Here is a 27,772-nt window from a genome sequence, read left to right as displayed (position 1 = left end):
GACAAGGTATGACCCTCTTCAAACTGGTGGGAAGCTCTCGTTGCTGTGATCAGTGGAGCTGTTCTGTTTCTATTCATCCTGAGCCTGACAGTCAGTATGGAGGGCAGAACCAAGGAGTAAGACCAGTCCTGAGGTGGTATACCAGAAGATCCAGAACACGGGGAAGGCTGGAATCAGAAAGACCTAAATGTTCCACCATCATGGAGACTCTAAGCAACACCTCACCTGTAAACCAGAACCTCTGAACTGATGTGATGGAACCCAAAGAATGCTGCAGCATGACCACCATCTATGTTCTGCTCCATAACCCCCAGTGGTTAAACATTTATGATTCACACTAGAATCTGATTTTTAAATGTTTAGCAAAACAGATAAAATATAAATGTACTGATGTGGGAGATGGTCTAAAGGGAGACTCAGGACACGCTGGAGAGACCATGGCTCATGGCTGGTCAGGGAACGCCTTAGGATGTCCCCGGAGGAGCTGGTCCAGGTGGCTGGGGAGAGGGACGTCTGGGCCTCCCTACTGCCCCCGCGACCGGTCGGCAGACAAGCGGCCGAAAATGGATGGATGGATAAATATAAACGCATGAAGGAATGTGTTTTTGTGATTTAGCACAAACATCATTAGTGAATTATTAAAATTACTGATGCTCTGGCAGTTTGAGTTCTGATTAAATCCAATTATATGAGGAGAAATGTTATAAATGCATGTTATATGGTATAAATGAAATGCATGCAAAAAAACGATAAACAAACACAATAAAATACAAATGAGGTAGCCTAGAAATCTAGACAAACTAACAGCAGGAAAAGGTTTCAATCTGCTCAGGATGGCTTGGCTTCGGGACAATAACTCACTGAGATCAGGTGGTGCACAGTTGTGAGGAAGAGCAGCATAATAATCTGGGTTATTTCAGAACTGATTTAATCAAATGATTCCCAACAATATTTAAAATGTAACCAAAACTTTTTGTTCTTAGAAGAATTTAAAGCCCATTTTGAATGTTCAGAGTATCGCCGATAGTGACGTCACTTCCTCTGCAGAGGGCTGCAATGGTAGTCAAAACTAAAAACAAGGTAAAAATAACTCTTTTGCTGCGTTAAAGAAGCGTAATGCAGAATTTAAAGCCTTTCATCAATTAAACTTTTATGAGTCCAAATGAAAAAAAAATACATCCTGAAGTGTTTACTTCCTCCTTGAAGCATCCGGTTGTAGTTTTATTTCATAAATCTGATTTCGGGAACGCTTTAAGCATTTCACACACAGAGAGGCAATTCAGGGTGCAAGAAAACGTTTAAATCGACTAAATCATAAGAATTTTACAACATAAAAAGATCAAACCCCTTCTACAGGAAAGGACCCCAGTCACGTGATGGGTTGTTACCATGGCAGCGCCTTATGTTGACGTACGGACTCGCCTGCGAGCGGACGGAAGGTTAACGGCGTGATTTTATCCGTCCGACTGCTGCTGTGTGAAACGATGGTAAATCAAAGTTGACGGTAGAGTTAAAGAAAACTTGTGCTGTCTTTGTTTTACCGGTAACTTCCGTTCACATTGTGTTGTTAGCGGTTTAGCTTAGCATGAGCCGGGAGAACTAGCTTAGCATGAGCCGGGAGAACTAACGTAGTCAGTCCCGATGCGTTTCTCTTTCAGCCTCCGCGGACTAAACAGAAGAATCCCGGAAAGGGGAAGTCCTCCGCGGAAATGGGTCGTCTGTCCACGGAGGAAATGTCCAAGGATCAGGTAGAGCTTCCGATCGATGCTACGTCACCATGGAGACAAACTCCCGGCCGGGCTGGATGAAGCAATAACTACAGTCACACATACATCGCGTTGGTTTGAATAATAAATATTAGAATAGAAAATGATGTTTAAGTGTTAAACACTGCTGCATGTTGCTATCTAGAACAGTCTGGTTGATGCTTCTGACCTCTGAATCGTTAAAGAGCAAGTCACCCCCAAATAAACTTTTTTTTGCTGATAAACTAAATAAACGAGTGTCTAATCGTGCTGCAGACACGTGTCGTCAATAATTTGGAACTTCAGTGCATTTTTATTAAAATTTAAATATTCTGCCTAAAACTGGCAGTGTTGTGCCGTTGTCAGGTAAAAACTCTGCACTGTATTCTAATTTAAATCTGCCACCGCTATTGGCTAAGAGGTACGCTATGATGTAAACTGGTACATTATGATGTCACAGTGCTGTCGTGAGCCTGTGTGTGTGTGTATTTGTTAGCAGCTCCGCCCTCTCGGTCTGCCAGGCAACAGCATTTGTTGCATTTTTCAAACATGAAGTGGGAGTGGAGTTAGACTTTGGTAGGGGGTGACTTGCTCTTTAAGGGCAGTCCCAACGAGCCGGAGTTTTGTCAAAGAACGACTTTATTTCAGAGGCGGAGCTGGAAACTCTCCTTGTGCACCTGTCGGTGTGTGTGATGACACGTGTGTCTTTGCGTGCAGCTGGAGGAGCACATCGTTCGTCTCCGGGAGGAGCTGGACAGAGAGCGCGAGGAGAAGAGCTTCTTCCAGCTGGAAAGGGATAAAACCCAAGACTTCTGGGAAATCTCCAAGAGAAAACTGCAGGAGGCCAAAGCGGAGCTGAGGAACAGGGACAGAGAGAGGGACGAGGCCGAGGAGCGCCACCAAGTAGAGATCACAGTGAGCTGCAGCTTTACTCCAGCCGAGAGGCTCCTGATAGATTCACTTTAACCAAGTATGGAAGCTGCGCAGTGGTGCAGTGGTTAGAGCTGTTGCCTTGCAGCAAGAAGGTCCTGGGTTCGCTTCCCAGCATGGGATCTTTCTGCATGGAGTTTGCATGTTCTCCCTGTTCTCGCCTGTTCTCCGGCTTCCTCCCACAGTCCAACAACATGACTGTTAGGTTGACTGGTCTGTCTACATTGTCCTTAGGTGTGTGTGTGTGTGTGTGTGTGCATGGTTGTTTGTCCTGTGTGTCTCTGTGTCGCCCTGCGATGGACTGGCTCTCTGTCCAGGGTGTACCCCGCCTGATTGCCCGTTGACCGCTGGAGATAGGCACCAGCCCCCCGCGACCCCACATGGACAAAGCGGGTTCAGACGATGGATGGAAGCTCATTGATGCCAGAAATAAAAACACATTTTTCTCCCACGTCTCCTTCCAGCGCTGTGACTTCTACAGCCTGTCTGAAACTGTTTGTGTCCATGTCTTGGTGCGTGTGCTCCTGGTCAGGAAGCTGATTCTGATATCTTCATTCTAATCTAAACGTCTTACCAACCATCACCCCCCCCTGATGTTGTCTTGGCATAAACCTGACTACCTAACCCAACGTGTCCTCCTCACCTTTCAGGTCTACAAGCAGAAGCTGAAACACGTCTTGTCTGAACAGCAGAATACCATTTCAGAGATGAAGATGGACACCGCCTGCTCGGCCCTACTGGTCCAAAACCAGAACACGGACTCGGGGCTCGAGCTGCACAGAGGTCTTCAGAACCTTCAGATGGATTTTCAGGAGAAGCTAATCCAGGAGGGCATCTCCATCATGGAGCTGAGGCAGGTGAGACGACATTCATGTCTATTTTGATGTTGGTTTCTTCACCTGAGTGATTCGTGGCCTCCTTTTCCTCAGAAACACCAGGTGGAGCTGATGGAGCTCAACAACAAGTACCGTCACAGGCTGAAAGGTTGGACCACCTGCTCTCCTCTTCTCCTGCTGTTCCCTAGTTCTTCCATCCTTCCACATCCTGTTGTGTCGGTCCTTTGCCCTGCTGTGGGTTAACGTGTCGCTCCTGAATGTTCCTCCTCAGAGGTGGAGCAAACGTTCCAACAGAGGATGGACTTTCTAGTGACAATGGAGGACAAGAAGAGGGAGTCAGCCATCAGAGAGCTGGAGAACCATTTGGAGAACCGCATGGGCTCTGTGATCCAAGATCAGGACCGGGTTCTGAGACAAGCTGAAGAGTTCTACACTCAAGTAATCAAAAAACAGCTATCGGATCAGGAGGTTCCGAAGGTGAGTCGGTTGATTACGGCAGAACCAGCTGGTTCTTCTTCTGTTCCCATGAACCACAAACACAGAACATCATGATGGTTCTGAAGGTTCTGACCAGGGTTCCGTTAAATTCTTAACAGAATTTTATCAGAACATAAAGACAAATCTGCTGCTGAACTTCAGTAAAAGCTGGTTCTGTCTGGAGAAAGTTCCGTTGTGTCAGTCGGGTTCTGTTTTTTCTGTCTGGGTCATGGCAGGCAGAGGCGCTGCGGTCTGAGATGATCCAGAAGAACAGAAAGCTTGAAAGAGCTCAGCAGAAGGAGAAGGTTCTGAAGAGGTCACTGAAGGAGGCGGAACAGAAGGTGCTGGAGCTGCAGGAGCAGCTTCAGAAACACGTCCGGTTCCAGGAAGCCATGAAGGTCCATTTGTTCAGAAGTCACACCTGTCTGGTTCTGAGGCTTCTAACTGATGAAGACGTTTTGTTAAACAGGAGAACCAAGGTCAGCAGAAGGTGGTGGAGAAGGAGCTCAAAGATCTGATGGTGGAGTACGAGCTGCTCCTACAGGCCTTCCAGAAGGTAAAGCGCACCCGTCTGCTGCTCTCTCCGTCCTCTCAGCGAGCTGATGGGTCAGAACCGCCTCTGCAGGTGGAGCAGGAGCGAGACGAGCTGCTCCAGCGACAAATGGAAAGCATTCTGGATGTGCAGCAGAGGAGCAGCCTGAAGAGGATTCTGCTGGAGAAGAAGTTGTCTGCTCTGACAGAAACACTGGAGGAGAAGGAGGCACAGCTCTGCACCACGCTGTCGGTGTCCAGCATCGACCCGACAACCCGCAACGCCGCCGCCAACAAGCTGCAGGTACGACCCGATGCTCGGGTTCTGAGCAGAGTAAATGAGTTTGTAAAGCTTTTTTTAAAGCACCTTTCAAAATAAAAGTCACACAATGCTTCACAAGCAAAACAAAGGAGACAGAAATAAACAGCAGCATGATGAGAGAGTAGAGGAAGAAGAGGAGGCCGCACCAAAGCCAGCCTGAACAGGTGAGTCTTCAGCTGCTTTTAAAGGAGACCACTGAGTCCACTGATCTCAGGCTCAGGGGGGGAGAGGTCCAGAGTCTGGGGGCCACAGCAGCAGATGATCTGTCACCTTTGACCTTTAGCCTGGTGCTGCACAACCAGTAGGCTTTGGTCACTGGACCTCAGGGACCTGCTGGGGGTGTAGGCACTGAGAAGATCACCAATGTAAGATGGTGCTTGTCCATGTAAGGCCCTATAGACCAGAACCAGGATCTTGAAATGGACCAACCAGGTGTACGTACTGGTACTACCATCAGTTGACAACTCCTCTCTTCACCTGAAGTGTCCAAAACTGAGTCTTTCCTTTAGACATCTTTGGTGTGTTCCTGCTGTGTTTAGTTTCTAATTCCATTTTTGGTTCTTTTTAAAACACAGGAAAGGATTTTCTTTACCTCGCTAACGTAGGAAGTGACGCCACCATCAGCGTCAGCTCTGAGGAAGTTTTGCAAACGAAACGTCAGCAACGTAAAGAAAAACCTTTCTGTGTTTTAAAAAGAACCACAAATGGAATTAAGTCTTTCCTTGTCCTGCAACTTCAACTGCCCTGGTACCAGGCGTTCTGATGGGTTCCTTAAAGAGCAAGTCACCCCTTACAAGAAGCGGACTCCACTCCCACTTCATGTTTGAAAAATGCAACAAATGCTGTTGCCTAGCAAACCGAGAGGGCGGAGCCGCTAACAAATACACACACTCACGACATTGTGACATCATAATGTACCAGTTTACATCATAGCATACCTCTTAGCCAATAGCGGTGGCAGATTTAAATTCAAATGTAGTGCAGAGTTTTTACCTGACAACGGCACAACACTGACAGTTTTAGGCAGAATATTTAAATTTTAACTAAAATGCACTAAAGTGCTAAACTATTGATGACACGTGTCTGCAGCACAATTAGACACGCATTTATATAGTTTATCAGAAAAAAATTGTTGATTTGGGGGTGACTTGCTCTTTAATGTGGAACGTAGCTAGAGTGTTGCAAGCACCATCCCATTCTTCTGGTCCACATAGATTTCCTGGTGGTTCTGGTCCACCAACAAGTCAGATGTTGTTCTGCTATAAACATTAAGTTCAGAGTGGCATGTAACTGCTAGAACTCATAAAACAGTTTTGTTCTGGCAAAAAGTCAAAGCAGATTTTGTTGCTGAGGTCCAACAAAGCCGTAGCCCTGTTCTGTCTGCTTGCAGGAGGTTCTGGAGGGTAAACGGGCCACCATCGACGCTCTGCAAGCAGACTTGGCTGGAGAGTCCATGGTGCGTCTTCTACCCGCAGGTGCTTCTGTTCAGTTCCCTTCTGCAGCTCAGGTGGTGACAGCATGATGTTTGATCTGCAGGAAGACAGCCAGCTGCTGCACAGCTGGAAGGAGCAGCTGCAGGCTACAGGTGTCTCACCGCAGGACGTCGCCTCCAGAACCACAGAGCACATCCTGGAGGGAACATCATCTGTCAGCTAAAGCCCAGAGACAGACGTCTGCTCCTGGACTCTAAGGGCGTCGGATAAAAGTTGGAATCTCTACCTGATAAACTGTTGAGATGAACGTTCCAAACTGCTCTGAAGCTCAACAGAACTGACAGTTGAAGAATGTCTTCTTAAGTTTTTCAATTAAAAATAAAACTGACATGGAAACCTAAACTTCAACTGTATTGGTCTGAGTCATTTTAAAGAAGTCTGACCGACTCTTCTGCAGCTAACCGCTAACCCAAAACGAGCTAGTTAGCATGATGCAGTTCAAGGGTCATTAGTGGCCCTCGACTGCGGCTCCAGAGCAGAAGTCATTTCTGCAGGTTGTTGTTTCAGGATGACTTTTCTAGTTGGGCACAGATGTACACGTGCGTACCGGTGTTATGTCAGTCTGAGCGGTACCGTATACTCGAGTCCCGCGACTGCGCCGCTCCGTGTCTGAAACACGAGTGCTCATCATACCACAGAACCACCATGGCAGCTCGAACATCGCGTTTCTGTAAACTCGCCTCGTGAGTTCTTCAACAAACATCTGACTTTAATCTTCAGCATCTTGAGACCTTTCAGAATTAGATATTTTACAGGTTTTGGTTGAAATGTCTCAACATTCAACTTAGAAGAGACGAGTCACTTGTTTCATTTCATCCGATAAATAATCAGCTGATCTACATCACAACAGGAAACAGGGAGTTAATGTTTCAGTTTGAAGCGTCACACAGGGACCAGGTCCTGGTGAAGTCCAGGTCTACACATCTCCTGCTGGACCCCCCCCCCCATCCCCCCGGAAGGGAGTCGCTTTCCTGTTGGGTTTGGCTTGATGTGATGCGGACTCCCTATGGAGCTCAGCTGGTTCCATGGCTGCTGGACTCGAAGACGCCCTTCTTGAAGAACGCAGAGAACTCGCAGACGTCGAGTTTAGAGAGACGGAAGACGCCGTCCTCATCAGCTCTGAGAGGAGAGCGGGAGGACGACAGCATAATCCGGAACAAGTTCTGGAGGTACCGCTGCAAAGAACAGACGAACAAAGTGATGCTTCACCTCCAACATCAACAGAACATTATGACCACTCAGTGGTGAAAAGGTAAAGCTCTGATGGTACAAATGTGACCTTTGACCCTGTCTGACACAGACAACGGCCGTGTCCGAGATGAGCCGGTTCTGCGCAGATTAGATCACCGGTGACCGAAACGCGGTGCATGCCGGTTAGCTTTGTGTCCGACTTGCTCTGACGTCATCCCTACGTAGGCAACGATAACCTCGTGAGATCAAGGCGGCCGCAGATCTTGGAGCAAGGCGCTGCAGTTACTCTCCACCGGCTGCTAAACCTAGGGCATGACGGGAAACGCCTGGCTCTCACCTGATCTAAGATCTGATTGGTTCATATGTTGATCCAAACATCCGGTGGTAGAACATGAAATGATAGTTGGTCACATGTATTCTGTAAATCATGTTATGTTGATGATGACAACTATACAGGCCATAAAGAGAAATGTGTTTTGTGTTCTTTGTCACGTTTCCTATGAGCACACTGAAGCTACAGCTGATAACCTTTACTTATTATTACAGTCAGGTCTCCATATACAACATATGATATCCACAAGCACGTGAGGATCAGCTGCTAACAGGCACCAGAATTAAAATAAATAAACAAGTATGAACTCTAACGTGATATCTTCATCCATCGTCACCCGCGAGCTACACATGTAGGGAAATCTGTCCGACTTAAGCGCCGGCTTTCAGCCCCTCCCCCTGCTGCGTCCGTCTGTTTTCCAGACGAGGCGCTGCTCATCTCGAACACGGCCACCATCACAGAGATTTCCTCAGAAACCTACAGGCGAAGTCCCCATCATGTCTTTTAGTCCGCCTCCTAGGTGCTCCTCAGTTCTAATCACCTGCCTCACCCTGACCTTGGTCCCACATTCTGGTCCTCGGGACCTTCCTTCCTGCATGTTCTCAAGTTCTCTTCCTGCATTAACACACATGGCTCCAGTACGTAGAACATTATCCAGCTCCTTATCCAGAAACCCTGAGGACCTCAGCGGCGCCTTCAGCAGCACCATCTCATACCTCCAGGTGACTGCGGCGTTCCGCCACCATCCGCTCGTCTCGGTTTCCAAACAGCTTCTTGGGCGGAAACTCAAGAGCTGCCAACTGAAAACACAAGCAGACTGATCTGGATCCAGATTCCACACAAACACCTCAGAGTTTGTTTCATCTCTAAGATCTGAAGGGAGGAAGGACCATGGTTTGTATTCAGGTGTGGGGAGCCAGTCCTCTCACCTCTGGATACTTGGACTTCAGACTCTTGTGCATTTCTCTGAAGCGGCTGTAGCGTCTGAACACCGTCCACATCTCGTCCGCCACGGAGATCTGATGGATGACACCATGGAGGTCAGTTACGTTCACCCTATCCACATATTAGAGGTGGGAAAAATGATCGATTCTAAGATGCATCGCGATTCAGCCGTGCATGATTCCGCATCGATGCAGCAACGTGACATAATGAGATTTTCTCCCTATGTCTATGTCAGGGGTCGGCAACCCGCGGCTCTGGAGCCGCGTGCGGCTCTTCCATCCATCTGATGCGGCTCTCTGTGCTTGTAAAATAATGAATGGATATTTAAATAAAATGCTTTATATTTTACTGCATTAATTTTACATCTGTATGCCAATTCTATATGTAGAGATTGTCTGCGTAAACCTGAACAGCTCCAACCCGGTCTTACTGTGAGACCGGGTTGACGCGTCACGCTTGTGCGTAATCATATCGGCGCTTTATGAGCTGAAGAGGATGTGAGATTCTGGGATTCTCCTCCTGGATGTGTCGCCACATTGGAGACAGGAACAAGCGCTATTCAGCCAAAGTTTCATAATCAGGGAACATTTTCTAAGTGACAAGTCTCGCTTCAGTCAGAGGAATCTTCCTGCATGCGCTCTGGTTCTGCAACGCGCTCCAAGCCCCTCTCCACAACTTCAGCTCGCTGTGGACCTTATGTAGTACACGCTGACAGCGAGCTGCGCTGAGCAGTGTCCAGCTCAGATGTTCAGATGGGAATCTTTTCTTGAGTGATTTATCTACATCTGCGATGTGCGAAACGAATAAAGTGTCAGTTCGTCTGCATGCGTCGGGGTGATTCTTTCTATTCTTTCTCCGTCAAAATAAACGGTCAAACACGGGAACTGTCCGGTCAACACAAGCCCTGCTTTTAACTGTTCTGTTTTCTTGTGAAAATTGTTACAAAGAGATATAATTTAACTTGATTAACACCAGAGCCAGGCGCACTGCGCCGTTATCTCCGTCACTGTAAATGAGGGAAAAACAAAATGATCGGATCCTTTTCTGACCTTCCCCACCTACAAAGTTTAACTACAACAATCAAACGTGACAGAGCCTGGATTTGTATTCTGAACAGTCTAAACATGTTTTAAAAAGAAACGTATGACACAAGTGGCACCTGCTCAGTAAAACCACCAACAGGGTGAAAAATATCTAAACATTGTCGGCAGAGACGGGCTACAACTTCTGGATTCACTTTATATAAATCGTTTTATTGATTATCTTCTTATGAAAGATAACTTTGACGTACACGAGCGACCGGTAATGGATGCTGTCTGGGGGTAGGCCCCGCCCACAACGCCGCGGCTGCTGTGGCTCCCAGTGTTTTCTTTACTGTGGGAAACGGGTAATAATGGCACTTTGATGGGAACAGGTTGCCGACCACTGGTCTATGTCTATGCAGGACAATAAAGTTTTGAGGTTTTACAATTACTTCTGGGGGCAGAGTTGCAATGACATGCGCACTGCGTTGCCCTAGCGCCAATTTAAACCAGAAAAGGCGGACAGGGATACAGGGCCAACATTACCAGTAATCAAAGATGTACCCGTTACATTTAAATCGGATGTCTGGGCTAATTTTGGTTTTGGGTTCCTGGATGTGAAAGAATCACTTAACACAGTATTTGTTTACTATTTTTAAGTTCAGTAATATTCTACCTTAAAGCTGCTCTACCGAAAATATTATTTCTTATTAGGGATGCACCGATGGATCGGCATTTGATCGTAATCGGCCGATAGCGCCCCTATCGGTTTTGATCGGAATTTTCAAAATAGATCAAAGCAGACCGATCAGGTAGGGTTGTCACGGTAACCAGTGTAGCGGTAAAAAAAAAAAAAAGTTGACAATAATAATAACCGTCTTGTTTTTTTTTAAAAACTATATTGTCTCAGTGGATTACCGTGGCTGCGGTGTAGGCGCGGTGACCCTTACCAGCCACCGTATCATCTGCTGAAGTTGCCGGCGGCACATGCGCACTTTGTTGTTTACAACCAAAACTTTCTTGAAGCTAAAGCTGAAATAATGGCCAAAGGAGGAGACGGCAGCGCTCAGGACATTTATTATCCCTCAAAGAAGACAAAGTGGGAAGTACGGGCATCTTTTGGATATTTGAAGAATGCCGAGGGACAGCTGATAGAAGACGGCTATCCTGTTTGCAGCACGTGCAGAAAAAGTGTCTGTGAAAGGCAGCAACGCTTCAAATCTCATGACACATCTGCGTGACCATCACCCACAACTCTACAGTCAACGCAAGGCAAGCTAACGTTAGCGTTTTAGCTGAAATGCGTGATCCGAGGATTTGGGTTGAGGGAGAACGCAACGAGTCGCTATATAAAGCAGCCGCAGTGCCGCTACCTGCATATAAACCGTGTCGCGGACACCGCCATGTTGAAATGACGCTATGCATTACGGGGCTCCCAGGGGCCGATAAGAGTTGGTCTCTCTCCGAGAATAATTATGAATTTAACAACGATTACTGCCTGATGACATTTTCCCACATCTGCAAAGCTCACTGGAAGGACACAAACCGAGGACAATACTTTCCTGATATAGGGTTTATTACTCAAGTAAGGTTAAAAAAGTATCTGATTAGAAGGCTACTTGAGTACTGAGTATCATCTGGTCTAATATTTTTAAAATGATGACTCAAACAGCCAAAAAATAAGAAGTTTTGGGCAAATATTGGTATTTTAAAGACTAAAGGGGAAAAATGTAAACAAATAAACAACATAATTACAAAATAACACATTTTAGGTTAAATTTAGACACAAACTGAGGACAATATTTTCCTGATACAGGGTTTATTACTCAAGTAAGGGTAAAAAAGTATCTGATTAGAAGGCTACTTGAGTACTGAGTATCATCTGCTCTAATATTTTTAAAATGATGACATCAAACAGACATAAAATAAGAAGTTATGGGCGAATATTGGTATTTTAAAGACTAAAGGGGGAAAATGTAAACAAATAAACAACATAATTACAAAATAACACTTTTTAGGTTAAATTTAGACACAAACTGAGGACAATATTTCCTGACATACAGGGTTTATTTAATTGTGTGAAAATGTAGCACGTTTAAAAAATATATACCGCAATAATACCGAAAACCGTGATAATTTTGGTCACAATAACCGTGAGGTTACATTTTCACACCGTGACAACCCTAATACAGACCATTTTAGATTAGGTTGCATTTCCTTTATTCCCAGATTATGTAGTTTGTACCACTCATTATAATGTTGTAGAAAATTTCTGGCCAATCCACGTGATCGGTATCGGTGATCAGCATTCTTTGATATCGGTATCGGTGATCGGCAGCAAAAAACCTGATCGGTGCATCCGTATTTCTTATGTTATTTAAGTAATTATAGGCAGCACACTTTAAACATTATTGCTCACTATAGTGAATAGATGAATGTTCTGTTTTTCAGGGATTTCGAAATCAAAAAGAAATTGAAAACTGTTCTACTGCTTTTATTAAGTAATGAAACATTTTGTGTGAAGAATCGTGATGCATTTCAGACTCAAATCGAATCGTTAGGCAGATAATCGGATCGAATCGTGAGGCAGGTAGAGATGCACACCACTACCACATATTGGAGTTTTGTTACCTCAGGCCAGCCGGGTATGAGGACCACACTTAGTTCTGACGGGGGGTTGACCCATGATTAATCTGAAACAAGCAAACTAACAGCTGGTTGTTCAGCTGGCTGAGGTAAAAAAAAAAAAAAAAAAAAAAAAAAAATCCATTCATGCGACACAGGAAGATTATCAGAGACAAGCTGCGGACATTTATCCATCACTCCCAGGGGGAACGAAGACCACCCAGTTCCAGTACAACAATCTGATGTTGAGAAATTGAGTTATAATTGTTTTATCTATAAAACCATTTGAGACGTTTTAGTTTTTGGTATTGTTAACTAGCTGTGGTGGCCATCTTGAATCAGCTGTAGATGGACTCCCGCTGACCTCCCTGCTCTGCTGTCTCACTTCTTACAAGTTGAATCCGTGTGAAGCTGGGGTTCGCTGTTTAAAATATGAAGATAACCTCAAAAATGCCTGAATGCCACGGTTCTATGATGTAAATAGGCAATCTTTCCCTTAAGTGAGTCGAATATTGATGAATATTTTTGTCGACAAATAGAAGATAAAAACTGAAAGTAATGAAAATCCAATCAGAAAACGGAGAAGATGGGAGAACAAAAAAAAAAAAGAGCCAATCAGAAAACGGAACAGGCAGGACTAGGACAGGCTCCTCTCCTGTGGAACCAGCTCCCAGCTTTAGTCCATGAGGCAGACACCTTGTCTACTTTTAAGAATAGGCTTAAAACATTTTTATTTGATAGGGCCTATGGTTAAAATCCTATGTTAGCCTAAATCTGGACAAGTGGGGGAGTAGAGGGAGGTGGAGTGTACATTCGGTAAAGACGGCTCTCCCTTGCCCTGACTCCAACATGCCTCCATCTAAATAGAGTTATCTCTGTAGTTATGCTGCTATAGGCTTAGACTGCTGGAGGACACACTGACCACTTTTCACACTCTACTGCTTTCTTCTACAATCTGCTCTTTAACTGTACTATTTCCTGCTATTTCAGCTGTTCACTTTATTTTCTCTGTTTTTCTCCCCAGAAGAAGCTACAACGATGTTCTGCTGAGCTGTGGTGGCCTCATGGAGGGGGCCATCGACTAGCACAGTGGTTCCTAACCTGGGGGTCCCGACCCCCACAAGGGGGCGCCAAAGCCTCTCAGTGGGTCGCCAGGACCTCTCCACTTTAAGGGGTTAAAACTTCGTTTATTACTTGTTTATAGCCTACATTTTGCTCACTTTTTTTTCATGAGTGAAAAGTTTACTGATATTAAGACAGGAAATAATTAGTACAGAAAGAGTAACACACTTTTAAGAACATTTTGCTCAGCTCACTGTTTTATTTTCAAGTGTCAAAAGTTCATTAAAGATAGGACTGGTTGATTAATCACAGCCTTTACGGTAAATAATCTAGTATAAACAGTAATATACACATTTAAGTACATTTTGCTCATTGTATTTTTTATGTGTCAAACATTTATTGAAAGGAATGATTGATTTATCGGTGTTTACAAGAAACAATGTGTTCAGAAAAGTAATACAAACTGTCAAGCACATTATGCTCTGTTTGGTTTTGTTAATGACTTTGTTCTGTACTGGAGCCTACTATTACTGTTATCTATTGAATCAAAGCATATTAAAATGTGCTTGAACAATTTTATCATTTCTTAATTATGTTTGTACTGGAAGAGAGAATGGGAGGGGGTCGTCAGAAATTTTACTGGTAAAAAACGGGATCCCTTGGGAAAAAGGTTGGGAACCACCGGTCTAGCACACTGCTGCTAACCACTTAAACATTCTCCCTCTCCTGATAATAACTTTTTGCTTTCCTTGACGTTGGATGTGCTACTACTAGTTTACCCGTTTAATTATAGATCCACTAGGATAAATACAATAAAGTTTATCTCTCACCAAATAGAATATTTACTAAGAAATCACAATATAACTATAGACACATTGCTGTGTGTGTGTGTGTGTGTGTGTGTGTGTGTGTGTGTGTGTGTGTGTGTGTGTGTGTGTGTGTGTGTGTGTGTGTGTGTGTGTGTGTGTGTGTGTGTGTGTGTCTGCTCTGTATTCTCCATCCCCAGTGAGTTGTGGAGGATGGCTGCTTATACTGAGCCAGGATCCTCTGGAGGTTTCTTCCTGTTAAAAGGGAGTTTTCCTCTCCACTGTCACTAAATGCTTGCTTAGTATGAGGATTGCTGTATAGACTCTGACACTAGTCAGTGACTTGATGCAATTTGCTGGGTTCCTTATTTAGGAAACATTATTTCTGATTGGCTTAATGAACTGAGCTGTACTGGAATGTTTATTATGTGATGCGACTTGAGACGACTCTTGTCGTGATTTGGTGCTATATAAATAAACTTGAATTGAATTTAATTGAAAAAATAACCAGTTTGGAGCAGGCTGCTACTTAAACAAGCTACAGGTGACCACAGACGTTTATGCTGGTGTTGCGTCGATATTTGTTCCCCCTCGAGATCGGTTTCTTTTGCACCCAGCGGCGAGTTTTAACTATCCACTCACAAAAAATGTGTGTCCCTAACTCTTACCCAGAAACAAACATAAAAATGGTGCTACACTTAATACTTTCAAAAACTATAATTATGCAAAAACAAACATATTTGGTGACAGGGTGGTTATGGTTAGGGTGAGAGGCATTTCTTGTGGGTGGGTAGTTTCTCCTCGCAGCTGGGTGCAAACCGATCTCGAGGAGGGAACAGATACCAACATAACACCCGGTGACAGTTGAACAATTTATGTCTAAGAGGAGAAAATGTCCATGGCTTGGAGGAACAGCATTGGATGTGACGATGTACACATCTGGGGTTTCCCTGGGTTGTAAGTGTTACGGTGGTAGCGCCAAGCAGGGCTGGGAGGAGTCGAACGCAACACGGCTGGTTGTTTAAGCGTTTTGGTGGTGCCGCTACGGTCGATATCAGCTTTCTGTGTTCCAACGGGTTTTTAGTGAGGAGAAACTGGCGTTAACCTGGTAAATTAGTGCAGGGAAAACCGATACGCCTGAAAACTATTTTCATATTTCTTTAGTAGGTGTAGTTAACGTTTCCAAAGACAAACCAAATTAAAATATCCTGTCACAATGAACGCTGCTGGGGAGAGGGAAGTCTGGGCCTCGCTCTCTGACCCGGAGAAGCGAAGGAAAATGGATGGATGGATATTTCCCCTGAGCCTCTCCCCCGGCTCCTAGAGCAAAACCCATCATCCATGTGAGCCTAAAGCAGGCCTGGAGGTCCGATATCCAGCACGTTTTGGTTTTAATTCTGTTTCAACAAGCCTGAGCAGATGATTAACAGGCTTCTGCAGAGCCTGATGAGCTGCTGCACAAGTGTGTTGAATCAGAGAAATCACTCAAATGTGCTGGATACCGGACCTCCTGGACCGGAATTGAATACCCCTGGCCTACACAATGACGTCAATGCAATACTCAGTATGTGTTCAGTACTCATTCAATACCAGATTACATAGTACTTCCTTGTCTCTTGCAGTATGCTGCATAGTGTTGGAACCCAAGTTTGTCTTTTTATTCGTGGCTTTTTTTGGTCGAAGGTTACAATTCCAGACTACTGCTTACGTGTAGTCGTTATTTGTTCAAATTATTTCATTCATGGAAACACTCACTGGCTCACACCTGGGAAGGCTGTTGGTTTTTGCAGCCAGGCCGCAAATCTTTGCAAATAGGAGCTAACCATTAGCCACTCCTTCAGGCTGGTGTTATTTTGGCGATCAACGTTAGCGAGAACAGTCAGTGAAAGTTGCTCTGCTGTTAGCTAATCAGAGGTAAAATGTCCAAATATCATGAATAAAAACATCGGACTCCTAATCCTACCATTTTCTGCCCCCACTCCTCTGGATAAGTCCTACTTCCTGAAACAGGACAGGGTATCTGCAGGTTTAAGGGAGCCAAATTTAAGACTTAAGACCTTTTTTAAGGCCACTTTGACCAAATTCAAGCTATTTAAGCAGGGCAGCAGTAGTTCAACAGGATGAGCGGGTAGTCCAGTAATCGGAAGGTTGCAGGTTCAATCCCAGCTCTGGACAGAGAATGCTGCTGTTGTTTCCTTGGGCAAGACACTTAACCCTTGCCTGCTGGTGGTGGTCGGAGGGACCGGTGGCGCCAGCGCTCGACAGCGTTGCCTCCATCAGTGCGCCCCAGGGCAGCTGTGGCTACATCGTAGCTCATCATCAGTGTGTGAATGTGTGTGTGAATGGATGAATGATACACTGTAGTGTAAAGCGCTTTGGAGTCTTTACTCTGACAGGCGCTATACAAGTTTTAAGCTATAATTTCCAGCTATTGCCTGGAACCGGTGCTAACCACGCCGCGATCGTGGGATTAGCCATCCAGTTACCGTTAAACTTGCACTTCCCCACGGCACAAGCTCCCACTAGCTTAACCAGCTAACGTGCTCATCTAAAAATAACCCCCTTTCACAACCAACTGAACGTGTACGGTTCCGCTTACGCCAACGTCATACACAAAAAACGCTGAATTCTAACTAGAAATTCACGACAATTTTATAGAAATAAAAGAATCTTGTTTATTGGGTCATCGGTAATTTAAGACCTCTGGAAACTGTTTAATGATTATCATTTTTAAGGATTTTTAAGGCCATAAATTTGGAAAAGCTAATTTAAGACTTTTTAAGGGCTGGCGGATACCCAGCAGGAGCGTCAGAGGTCTTCTCCACAGAGAACAACTCACAAGGCGTTCATTTATACGAGAGATTGAAAAAGCGCGTGTATTGGAGCTTTAATAAGCATCGCTCTGACGAGACACCGGTTCCTGGAAGCAGTTCTGCTGGTTTAGACGAATTCTGGGTGATTTATTGTTGCTGTAGGGTCAGGACTGTCGTTTTGCTTCAGGACTAATTTAAGAAGTTCTCTAGAACCTTTTCTTTGAGGACAGAAACCCATTTCTACATTCAGGCGATGCTGAACTCACCTTCACCTCGAACTCAAAGTGCTCGTCCTTGCCCTGTCCGCGGAGAACATAACGAGGAATGCTAATTTTAACGGACTCCTGGACGCCGTCGTAGCTCGACCCGGTGGGTCGGAACACCAAGTGCTGCAGAGGTCAAGAGGAACAGGAAGAAAGAGAAGAGGAGACGGGAAAGTTTGACTCAGACACACATTTTAGACTCATTTCATTAAAACCTCCAGAATGAGGAAACGACACGGAGATTTAAAATGAAACTCAAGCTTTATTAAGATGTTTTCCTTAAAGTTATAAAGACAGAACAGTTATGATGTTTACCAGGTGACTCTAAACAAAAACAATAAAACTTTACAATCGCATAAAATCTACATGTTTATTAGTTCATCTCAGTGAAAAGTTAAGAAAAAAGGTAAAAATGTTTTTAAAAACAAACAAACAAAAAAACCTGAACATTTTACATCCAGGAACAGCTCAGGTGAGACGGACTCAGAGACACAGGTGATTAATCAGGACCTGGGCCTCTGAGGAACAGCTGAAAACCAGTTTCCAGGAGTCCGGAGCACTGGAGGAGGTCCCGTCAGCCTCGCCGCTCCGTTTGTGCAGGTTCATGAACAGGATGTCGATGGAGACGCAGTTGTCCTCCCTCCTCACAAGCAGACACCTGACATCTGAACGCCTGCTGACTTTGAGTCCCTGGAACTGGGGCTGGGCAGGAACCAGACTAGATCCTCGTGGAACCGGATGAAAGACTCCATCTTCCTGAAGAAGAGCCACATGAGTGTCGGTCAGAAGGAACTGGAAGATGGTCTCTTCCAGTTGGACTCCACTGGACTTCCTCAGCTTGACGCTGGTGTAGAGCAGAGGATGAACATCAGCCAGAGAAGGCTTCTCTGGACCCTCCATGTTCTCGTGGATGACGTAGATCAGGTCTGCAAGGACCCGTTTGAATCTAGAAGTGATGTAAAGACCGCTCTCCAAGGTGATGTCAGGAGTACTGGAGGTCCAATCTAAGGAGAGGGCCATGAGGTCACCAGAGAACAATGGGTGACTTTCAGACACCTCAGAGAACTGGTCAGGAGCACGCGCCTTCAGCAAAACCTTGCAGAACTCCTGGGTCAGCTCTTTGTTGTAAGTGAAGACTGCCAAAACCGAATCTTCACTGCTGCCAAGCAGACGAACATGCTGGCCTGCCAGACTGATCTGCACCTCCTTGATCTCCAGAAGGTCAAAATGATGGAAAAGAGTTGAGGAGTCTTCAGGTCCGGTACCAGCTGAAACCACCACCAGGCTCATTTCTGACACAAGTAGACAAACAGGTTCTGGAATGGGTTTCTGATAGCTGGCTGTCTTGACCCAGAAGATGCTCAGAATCTCTCCAAGTTCTCTCTGACCAGCCAGGGATTCCATGTTTTCCAGGATCTTCTCAGATGAGAGACCCTGAAGCTGAGACAAAGCCAATGGCAGCTCGATCAGCCTTTGGTGGAACTCTTCTGGGCTCGACGTCTTGACTGAAGTTACAGAACCTTCTGGCCATTCAGAAAATCCGGAAATGGCAGCATGACCAAAACCCTGAGGAGAACCATCACTCCCCAGATCCAATTGGACTTTATCTTCAGCCGGAGGTTCTGGCAGCAGCTGAAGAGGAGTTTGATGAATCGGTTCTCTGGATTGAATGAGGTTCCATGTGCCTTGGAGTCGTACCTCTGCCTCCCGGAATGCCTCAGAAAGTTTCCCAGACAAGAAACTTAGAAGGTAGTCTTTACTGGCCTGGATGGGGTCCCTCCCAAACCTCCAAGATTCCAGTGATGGGTCAACTGGCCAGCCCCAGGAAAGTTCCGATTCCTGCATTCTCCATGGGTAGAGCGTTTGGTTTTTGACTCTTTCCACGTAGTCCCAAATGTAACTTCTGCTGAGTGAGACCTTTTCTGCGGCTTCATCTTGTTCTGGACCCACTGGTTCTGTGACAGACTTTGAATCCTGCTTTAGGTTGATGTATGCTCCTTCAGAGCTCTGGGACTTCAGATCTCTGGAAGTTGTTGACCTCCATGGGTAGAGCGTTTGGTCCTTGACCTTTCTGACATAGTCCCAAATCAAGCTCCTGCTGACTGGACCACTCTCAGTTTCTGGTCCAGGTTCTTCATTGGCAGCCGTTGTACCCTGCTTGGGGAAGAGTTGGTCAGAACCAGAATCCAATGACCCAGAAAGTTTGGGTTCTGTTCTCCATGGGTAGAGTGTTTGGTTCCGGACTTGTGTGATGTATCTCCAAATGTAGCTCCTGCTGGCCGGAACTTCTTTTCCTTGATTGGACTCAGAATCCTGTTTTGAGTGGGCCCATTCCCTCAGTGACTCTGAGGGTTCGGATCCTTTTTCAGTCCATGGTTGGAGTTTTGGAGTTTTATCCAAGTACCTCCAGATGTAGCTCCTGCTCATCGACACCTTCTTTGCCTCCCAGTCTTCTTCAACAGAACCATTAATGATCTTCAGCTCCTCGCTGAAATCTGTTCCAGAGCTCCGTGACGACGACGTTTCATCCTCAGACTCCAGGTCAAACGTTCGGTTCTGGATCACAAACTTATCCAAATCAAGGTTCTGAATCTCCGAAAAGAGATCTTCTTCCTTCCTCAGAACATCTATGTTCTCTTCTGAACTCTGCTTGGAGCCAACATCATCTCTGCTCAGGGATTCAAAAGGTTCTGGTTCTTCTTGTGGATCACCTTCTGGATTTTTGACTTTTCCAGAACATGAGGGCTGCCATTCCTCCAGAGGAGATTTCGCTAAAGGACATTCCTTCAGCCGAGGTTCCTTCAGAGGAAATTCCACCTTTTTTCCATCAGAACTGCCGCAGAAAGAGTTCCTTCCTTCAGAAGAGAGATTTTTGTTTTTATTAAATCTGTTCCCTTCTTCAGTTTTCCTGAAACATTCTGGTCCACAAACAGTTTGACCCTTGGCTTCTAAAAAAATGTTCACATCGTTCCACCAGCTGTTTTTGTCCAGATCCTTTTGAATCAGGAGTTCAGCCGAGGACTCCGGAGTTTTGGGAAGCTGTGGGAGATCCTGCTCTGCTTCTTCTAAAAGGTTCTCTTGGACATTGGAAGAGCTCGTCTCCAAGTCTAGGGAGGCCGAGAAGTTAGGCCAGCAGGCTTTCTGTGAGCACAAGTGAAGGGGGGGGGGTCTGAGATTACATCATCAAGGAGGACTTGAATGGTGCAGAATCCACCCAAACCGGATTAAACCACCAGGTGAGATCAGAGATTATCGTGTGGAGATTGGACATGCAGATTAGGCCGACCGTTTAGATAAATAAAATGAAGTGATTCAGTAACTCTCTGGTCCACAGAGCAGCGTATGGTTTCAGTTCGCATTAAAAACCAAAATCTGGATTATGAATTAAAGAATCACGTTCAGATTAATAACGTGTTAAAGACAAGCCGCTAAATGATCCTAAACCAGCGATCACGGCGCAGGATTCCTGATTCCAGTAGCTGAACTAGATCCGGGTCTTACCTCATATTTAAGCCTCCTCGGGTTCAGGTTCTGCAGCTTCTCCTCCTCCTGGAAATAAAAACACCGAAGATAAACATCCCACAGAGAACTGGAGCAAGACTTACTGCTTTTCAGTAGGAAAAGTCATGAGTTATCATTGTTGCTGTTAAAGGGGAACCCAGCTGAATCAGGACTAAATTAAACCAGGATAAGAACAGTCCCAGAGGACGATCAGAGGGAGGTTGGAGGAGTCAAGCAGGATTCCAGAGCTGAAGGGTCCTGGTCTAACAGAGCTACAGTCGCTAACCTCCTCCTCCTCCTGCAGGTTGAAGAGCTACAGGTCAGACCTCCAGACCAAATGACATCACCACAGCAGCTTCACTAAAGCACGACTCTCCTCAATCTGAGATTAGGGCTGGGCGATATGGACCACCAGTATAGACCTCTGGCTGTTTTAAAATCTCATTTAAAGACCTACTTAAGGCCTGGCCTTTAGCCAGAGACTCGTTTTTACTGCCTTGCATTGATGGTTTTACTTTTATTGTTTTTTCTGTCTTATTTTGTTTTTAATGAACCTGCCGTGCAGCACGTTGGTCAGCTCTCACGCTGTATTTCAAATGTGCTATATAAATAAAGCCACACACACACACACACGTCTTTCTATCATACTGAGGACCCTCCATTGACTTCCATTTATTTTTGTGATGTCACCAAGCCTAACCCATACCCCAACCCTAACCATAACCAACGCTGACCTAATCCTAACCTTGAAGGGACTTTTCGGACTTTTGAATTTTTATGCTCGTGATCGCCCCCTCAGGCCAAAAGCGTAACGGCAGCTTCAATAGTAGGCTCGTGCACGAGGCGTGCATGCTGTACGTGCACACTCCTTAATGAAAATAACAGCTGAGACAGTCCCGTGTGTGTGTGTGTGTGTGTGTGTGTGTGGCCCGGAGGACAGGAGAACGTGCAGCTAATTAATTAAATAATTTGGTTCTGTACCTTTCTCTTCAGCACAGCCGACAAAGGTTTATGATGGGTCAGTCCTCCTGCATGCTCAGATCATTCCCTTCCCTTGCTTGAAAAATTGTTCCAAAATGAAAGTTGAACCCACATCTTTTTTATCTGTGAATTCAATGCCGTTCGGCGAGTCTCAAATAAAAATTTGTGCATCTTACTGTAAAAAAATATTAATGTAAAAAAGAAACTCTAAATGAACTATGTTCACATCCAGAATCAAACCCGGGTCTCCTGCATGAGAGTCCGACATCTTACAAGGTGAGCTAAAGCACCAGTAACATCCTCTGTATCTAACATTTATATCCTTGATGACAGCTGAAACAACGTCAAACAGAAGAACGGCTCGGAGTGAAAATGGGTTAGGTTTAATTTCCTTTCTGAACTAATTCTGTTGAGTTTTAATGTTTAAACCTGTTAGATTGTTACAGACAGCAGCTACGTTTGTTTCACTTCCTGTTGTGACTGAAGCTGCTGCAGCATGGAGGTGTAGTTCTCAGTCATCCTGGACATGATCATCCTGAGAGTTTTAGCTGGAAACAGCTGGACGTGTCTGGATATGTTGGAGACGTTTAGCCTCTCATCCCAGAGGCTGCTTCCACACTTTGGTTGTGGTCAGAAACAAACACACTGGTTGTGCTGCAAGTCGTCTTCTTTTGTCTCCAAAACACGTTTTTGTCTAAATGAAGGTGATGATGTTGTTCATAGAGTTAAAATTCATGTTGGAGTTAAGATTATTTCATCCAGTAGGACCTGTGGTTAGCTGGCTCATATAAACATGTCATGTCTTCAAAGAATCAGAATCGGGAATCGAAACAAGGAATTGGAATCGTTCAAAATCAAACGATGCCCAACCCTACTTCTAACAAATGCCTGCTGAAGACCGTAAAATTAGCTCTTTGCACGCTAAAGTCGTAATATTGCGTTTAAGGAGCCACAGCTGCACATATAATCCCTGGTAAAGTTAGCATTTTACACCAGAAGATGGTGGAGATGTGGAACTTCAATATGAGCAACAATTTTGGGCGTTTCTGTTGAAGTTTTCTGACTTTTTATAGAGTTTGAAAACTGAAAATGCACTTCTGGGTCGTTTTCGGGCCAAAAATTTCAGTGGCTGAAATTTTGGTGCGTCCCTAATTTATATCAATATGAACGTTACCGAGTCATCTTGGTTGTTAGAAATTACATCAATATTTTAAAAATCTTGATTTATTGCCCAGTCCTATCAGAGATTTTAATGTTTCAGCTTCTAGAGACAAAACCTTTAGATTCATGTTTATCAGGTGCTTTCGTCTGAAGCAGCTAACCCAACCTGGAGAGGACAGAATAAGGCTCCAGAGCTAGCAGTTCCAAAGTTCTGTTTTTCATTAACCCAACCCAGACCCGCTTCTCCAACAGAACCTTTCAGGTACTAGAATCTTACTCTGACGGACTCGCGGGACACGGACAGGTTCATGTTGCTGCCGCCGTTCAGAAGGTTCATCTCACGAAGCCGCCGCTGCACTTCCTCTTCGATGTAGGCGTTGATCCTGTGAGAATCAAGAGGTTTAGGATGCAACAGAACTTCCTGCAGGAGGAAGAGAACCGGGTCATGGTACCTGTCGTCTGACAGTGGCGTGTTCAGGCTCTGGGTTTGGCCGCTCCTGTCGTCTCCTTCGACGATCCTCTGACGGAGTTTCTGGATTTCACGCTCGACTCTGCGGAAACAAACAGACTCTGAGCTCCACCGTCTCGTTACCTAGAACTCGGTTCTGTGGATGCGGACCTCTGCTGGTCCGGATCAGCTTCTGTCCTGGTGGTTCTTGTCAGTGAACTACTGGGTCTCTGCTCCTCAGTGTCCAGTTCCAGGGAGGTGCTGTGCCTCAGAGCAGAGTGCCTCCTCTCCAGCCGGGCCACTGCCTGTTCCATCGCCTCCCTCTGCTGCTTCTCCATGGATTCCAAGATCTCCTTCTCCTTCCTCCTCACCTTGTCCTCCTGCCGAGCCACGTTGGTGGTGAACTCGTACGTTTCCTGGAGCTGCTGCAGCTGCTGGGCGCTGTGCCAGTGGAGGTGCAGCTTCTCCTCTTTCTCTTCCAGCTCCTTCTCCACCTGGAACAGGATGGTGTCCAGTCCTGATGGACCGTCACAGGTCCCGTTGCTCCTGCTCCGCTCCAGCACCTCCATGGCTTTCTGCTTCTCCTCGGCCAGAGTAGGGAGGAGGTCTTCGGCCAGGTTGGCGAGCTGTTGCTCCTTAAACTGCAGTCGGTGCTCCATCTGTTTAAGCTGCAGCTCCTCCTGGCAGGTGGTGGTGGAATTCTGCACACCCTTCTCCTGCACCTCCTTCTGTTGCTGCGGTCTCTCCTTCAGGCTGTGGGCGAGGAGCAGGAGACTGCTCCGCTCAGAAGCAACCTCCTTCTCGAGGCGCTCCCTCTGCTGTCTAAGCCCCTCCTCAAGCTGGCACAGCTCCTTCACTTGAGCCTCCTTAAAATCCATGTAGCGATTGTGGGCGCACTTGCCCTCCTTGCCGGCATCCTCCACATCTGACCGCTCCGCTGCCTCCTTGGCTCGAAGGAGGACCTCCCTGATCTCAGCCAGAGCTTGACGCTCATCCTCCAAACGCCGGGCATCCTCCCGTGCCAGCAAGGCGCTGGCTGCCTCATGTTTCTCCCTCAGTTGCTCCTCCAGTCTCCCCACCAGGCTCAGCTGCTCCCTCTCCTGCTCCTCCAGCCTCCGCCGCTCCGTCTCCATACGAACCTTCTGTTCCTCACGTTCCCTCTTCAGTCGTTCCAGCTCACGATAGATCTCCGGCTGCTCTGCAGCCTGCTGCTGCCACCGCTTCACTTTGTTTTGTTGCTCCTCCTCTTTCTCCCGGTGCTCCTTCCAATGCCTCCTGCACTGAAGCTCCGCCCCCTGGATCTCAGATCGTCTCTCCTCTTCAAAGCGCTCCTTCTCAGCCAAGAAGTCCTGCAGGCGGCTCTCAATGTCCTGACTACGGTGACGAAGGCTTTCCTCCTGACGGAGAATCCGCTGCTGGACTTCCTCCGACTCCTTCCGCTGACTCTCGACCTCCTGCTGGAGGCGCTCTAGCTCCGCTTTCTCACTCAGGTGTTTGGCCTCCATGTCTTTGATGAGCCTCCTGCAGGAGCAGAAATCCAGCCAAAAGATAAAACAACATGGTCACATGGTACAACCATCCATCAACTTCTGACGAAGACTCACTTTAGTTCCCCCGAGTTCATTCTGACCGGGATTACTAGATTATCCTCAAATGTGCATCTTCTGGTTTTAATTAAAAACTAAATTCTGGTCAAGGTGACAACTTGCCCAGATTTCTAAAGACTTCTGAAAGTTTTCTAACAAAAATGCTGTCTACGAAGAGGGATGGAGATCAGTTTAGGACCTCAGGTTTGTTTGATGCTTAAAGGGACTTTACTGAGTTTTGAAGTTTTATGCTCCTGATCGCCCCCTCAGGCCAAAAGCATAACGGCAGCTTCAATAGTAGGCTCGTGCACGAGGCGCGCATGCTGTACGTGCACACTCCTTAACAGAAATAACAGCTGAGACAGTCCTGTGTGTGTGTGTGTGTGTGTGTGTGTGTGTGTGTGTGTGTGTGTGTGTGTGTGTGTGTGGGTGGCCCGGAGGACAGAGGACAGGCAGCTAATTAAATAATGTGGTTCTGTACCTTTCTCTTCAGCACAGCCGACAAAGGTTTATGATGGGTCAGTCCTCCTGCATGCTCAGATCATTCCCTTCCCTTGCTTGAAAAATTGTTCCAAAATGAAAGTTGAACCCACATCTTTTTATCTGTGAATTCAATGCCGTTCGGCGAGTCTCAAATAAAAATTTGGGCATCTTACTGTAAAAAAAATACCATTAATGCTAAAAAGAAACTCTAAATAAACTATGTTCACATCCAGAATCAAACCCAGGTCTTCTGCATGAGAGTCAGACATCTTACTAGGTGAGCTAAAGCACCAGTGACGTCCTTTGTATCTGTAACTTTTATATCCTTGATGACAGCTGAAACAACGTCAAACCAAAGAACGGTTCGGAGTGAAAATGGCTATTTTGTTGCTAATTAGCAGGAAATATCTAGAAGAAAGTTCTACAGAAAGTAGCTAAGGGTCCTCAGAAATGTAGCTAGCTTTGTCACTAGGCGTTAGGAACAGCGACAAAGTGGCACTGCCTCTCTCTCTGCTGCTAAAGCTACGGATAGCAAATGCTACGGGCGATGCCTGAGCGTGAACGCGCATGAAGCAGCCTGCTCGACCCGAGCATCTCTCTTTTTCTGTCATTTTACAGAAAAACAGGCAATCACAGTAAAAATGCCAGGGCTCATTCTACAGGACCAGGGCATTGCAGGAGAACGTATGAAGAAGACATTTATTATTTCTATACATGTTTTGGCTGTCACACTTCCATAATGCACCTTTAAGATGGATAGCCTGGAGCTAGACGGGTAATCTGAGATTAGATGAGTAGTCTGGGTCCAGGACTAGACAAGTAGCCTGGGGCTAGATGTTCCATCCCCTCTTCAGAGTGCCCCAAGGCTCTGGGTTTCTCCTCTTTCCACTAAACAACCTTCTGTCAGGAATCTTGGCGTGACCTTTGACCCAGCTCTCACCCTGGATTCTCATGTCAGTTCTCTTGTTCGCTCTTCCTTCTTCCATCTCAGGAACGTTGCTAAGCTGAGTCCCATTCTGTCCCGCTCTGAACTTGAGACAGTTCTCCACACCTTCATCTCCTCACGCTTAGACTACTGTAACTCTCTTTTCACGTGTCTGAGCAGAACCTCCCTGAACCGTCTACAGGTGGTTCAGAACGCCTGTGCTCGGCTTCTGACCAAGTCCTCCAAACACACCCACATCACCCCGCTTCTCCTCCAGCTTCACTGGCTGCCAGTCAACTTCAGGGTTCATCTCAAGATCCTGGTTCTGGTCTATAGGGCCTTACATGGACAAGCACCATCTTACATTGGTGATCTTCTTAGTCCCTACACCCCCAGCAGGTCCCTGAGGTCCAGTGATCAAAGCCTACTGGTTGTGCAGCACCAGGCTAAAGGTCAAAGGTGACAGATCATCTGCTGCTGTGGCCCCCAGACTCTGGACCTCTCTCCCCCTGAGCCTGAGATCAGTGGACTCGGTGGTCTCCTTTTCTTTCTTTCTTACCCCACTGTACCCATGAAGCATCCCTGAGACCTGGGGCCTCACTTATGAAACGCACTTGCACACAGAACTGGGCGACGGTGGCACAGGAGTTAAGCGCTCGCCCCGTAATCAGAAGGTTGCAGGTTCGAGCCCCGCTCAAGCTGTCGCTGTCGTTGTGTCCTTGGGCAAGACACTTAACCCACGTTGCCTGCTGGTGGTGGTCGGAGGGACCGGTGGCGCCAGTGCTCGGCAGTCTCGCCTCTGTCAGCGCGCCCCAGGGCAGCTGTGGCTACATCGTAGCTCATCCCCACCAGTGTGTGAATGTGTGTGTAGTAAAGCGCCTTGGGGGGGTTCCAGCACTCCCAATTAAATACAGGCCATTTACAATCTGTGTGTATTTCGTGTGTAGGAACAATTAAACTCATTGTGTGGTATTAATCATTCTGAATGAGCGTAGAAACGTTCCTAAATGCAAGAACATCTCTGACTGTGCGTACGCACAGCATCTAGTGGCAGAACGGATGTCTCAGTCACCCAAATGTGTTTCTCATCCACAAATTTTATTTATCCAGTATGTAATTATGTCGGTGGAAAAACAGCTTCTTCACACAAATGGTGCTAAAACCAACTGTTACGGAAATTTTATGTTCCATTATTTTTTGATCATTAGTTCTGAAAGCATTCCCGCACTCAATGCTGCAACAGCCGGCTTATGCGTATGCATGAGATCCACAAGGCACTTTGCATTGACCATTTA

The 27,772-nt window shown here is 46.1% G+C and overlaps 2 protein-coding genes across 6 annotated transcripts in view; one reads left to right on the top strand and one right to left on the bottom strand.

Annotated features, from left to right (window-relative positions):
- Window positions 1-1,367: 1,367 nt before the first annotated feature.
- LOC129164300 (dynein regulatory complex subunit 4) lies at window positions 1,368-6,676 on the top strand. 2 transcript variants are annotated; one of them, XM_054743852.2, is made up of 11 exons: window positions 1,368-1,487; window positions 1,659-1,748; window positions 2,463-2,660; window positions 3,326-3,532; window positions 3,605-3,659; window positions 3,783-3,988; window positions 4,225-4,386; window positions 4,458-4,544; window positions 4,614-4,823; window positions 6,232-6,297; window positions 6,378-6,676. In XM_054743852.2, the coding sequence occupies exons 1-11, from the start codon at window positions 1,485-1,487 to the stop codon at window positions 6,495-6,497; spliced, it is 1,404 nt and encodes a 467-aa protein (XP_054599827.2). In that variant the 5' UTR covers window positions 1,368-1,484; the 3' UTR covers window positions 6,498-6,676. The 2 variants fall into 2 exon arrangements, with proteins under 2 accessions (XP_054599827.2, XP_070408770.1); XM_070552669.1 differs by having other exon boundaries at window positions 4,458-4,823.
- A 561-nt stretch (window positions 6,677-7,237) lies between these two features.
- The window catches only part of kif16ba (kinesin family member 16Ba), a 31,873-nt gene continuing 11,338 nt past the window's right edge, over window positions 7,238-27,772 (bottom strand). For 2 of the 4 annotated variants that reach the window (XM_015972965.3, XM_015972973.3), the window contains 5 exons: window positions 23,655-25,004; window positions 23,488-23,586; window positions 23,313-23,418; window positions 20,894-20,941; window positions 17,749-20,533 (listed from right to left, as the gene is read on the bottom strand). In XM_015972965.3, the coding sequence (XP_015828451.3) occupies window positions 17,876-20,533; window positions 20,894-20,941; window positions 23,313-23,418; window positions 23,488-23,586; window positions 23,655-25,004 (4,261 nt within the window). In that variant the 3' untranslated portion in view covers window positions 17,749-17,875. Of the gene's footprint in view, window positions 7,510-8,572; window positions 8,657-8,785; window positions 8,876-17,395; window positions 17,519-17,748; window positions 20,534-20,893; window positions 20,942-23,312; window positions 23,419-23,487; window positions 23,587-23,654; window positions 25,005-27,772 lie in introns of those variants that run through there. The other 2 variants (XM_015972982.3, XM_015972990.3) reach the window with 2 other exon arrangements.

This window comes from Nothobranchius furzeri, chromosome 6 (assembly GCF_043380555.1).
Source record: "Nothobranchius furzeri strain GRZ-AD chromosome 6, NfurGRZ-RIMD1, whole genome shotgun sequence".
Taxonomy (NCBI): Eukaryota; Metazoa; Chordata; class Actinopteri; order Cyprinodontiformes; family Nothobranchiidae; genus Nothobranchius; species Nothobranchius furzeri.
Note: the sequence above shows the minus strand (reverse complement) of the source record. Positions and strands in the feature narration are given on the sequence as shown.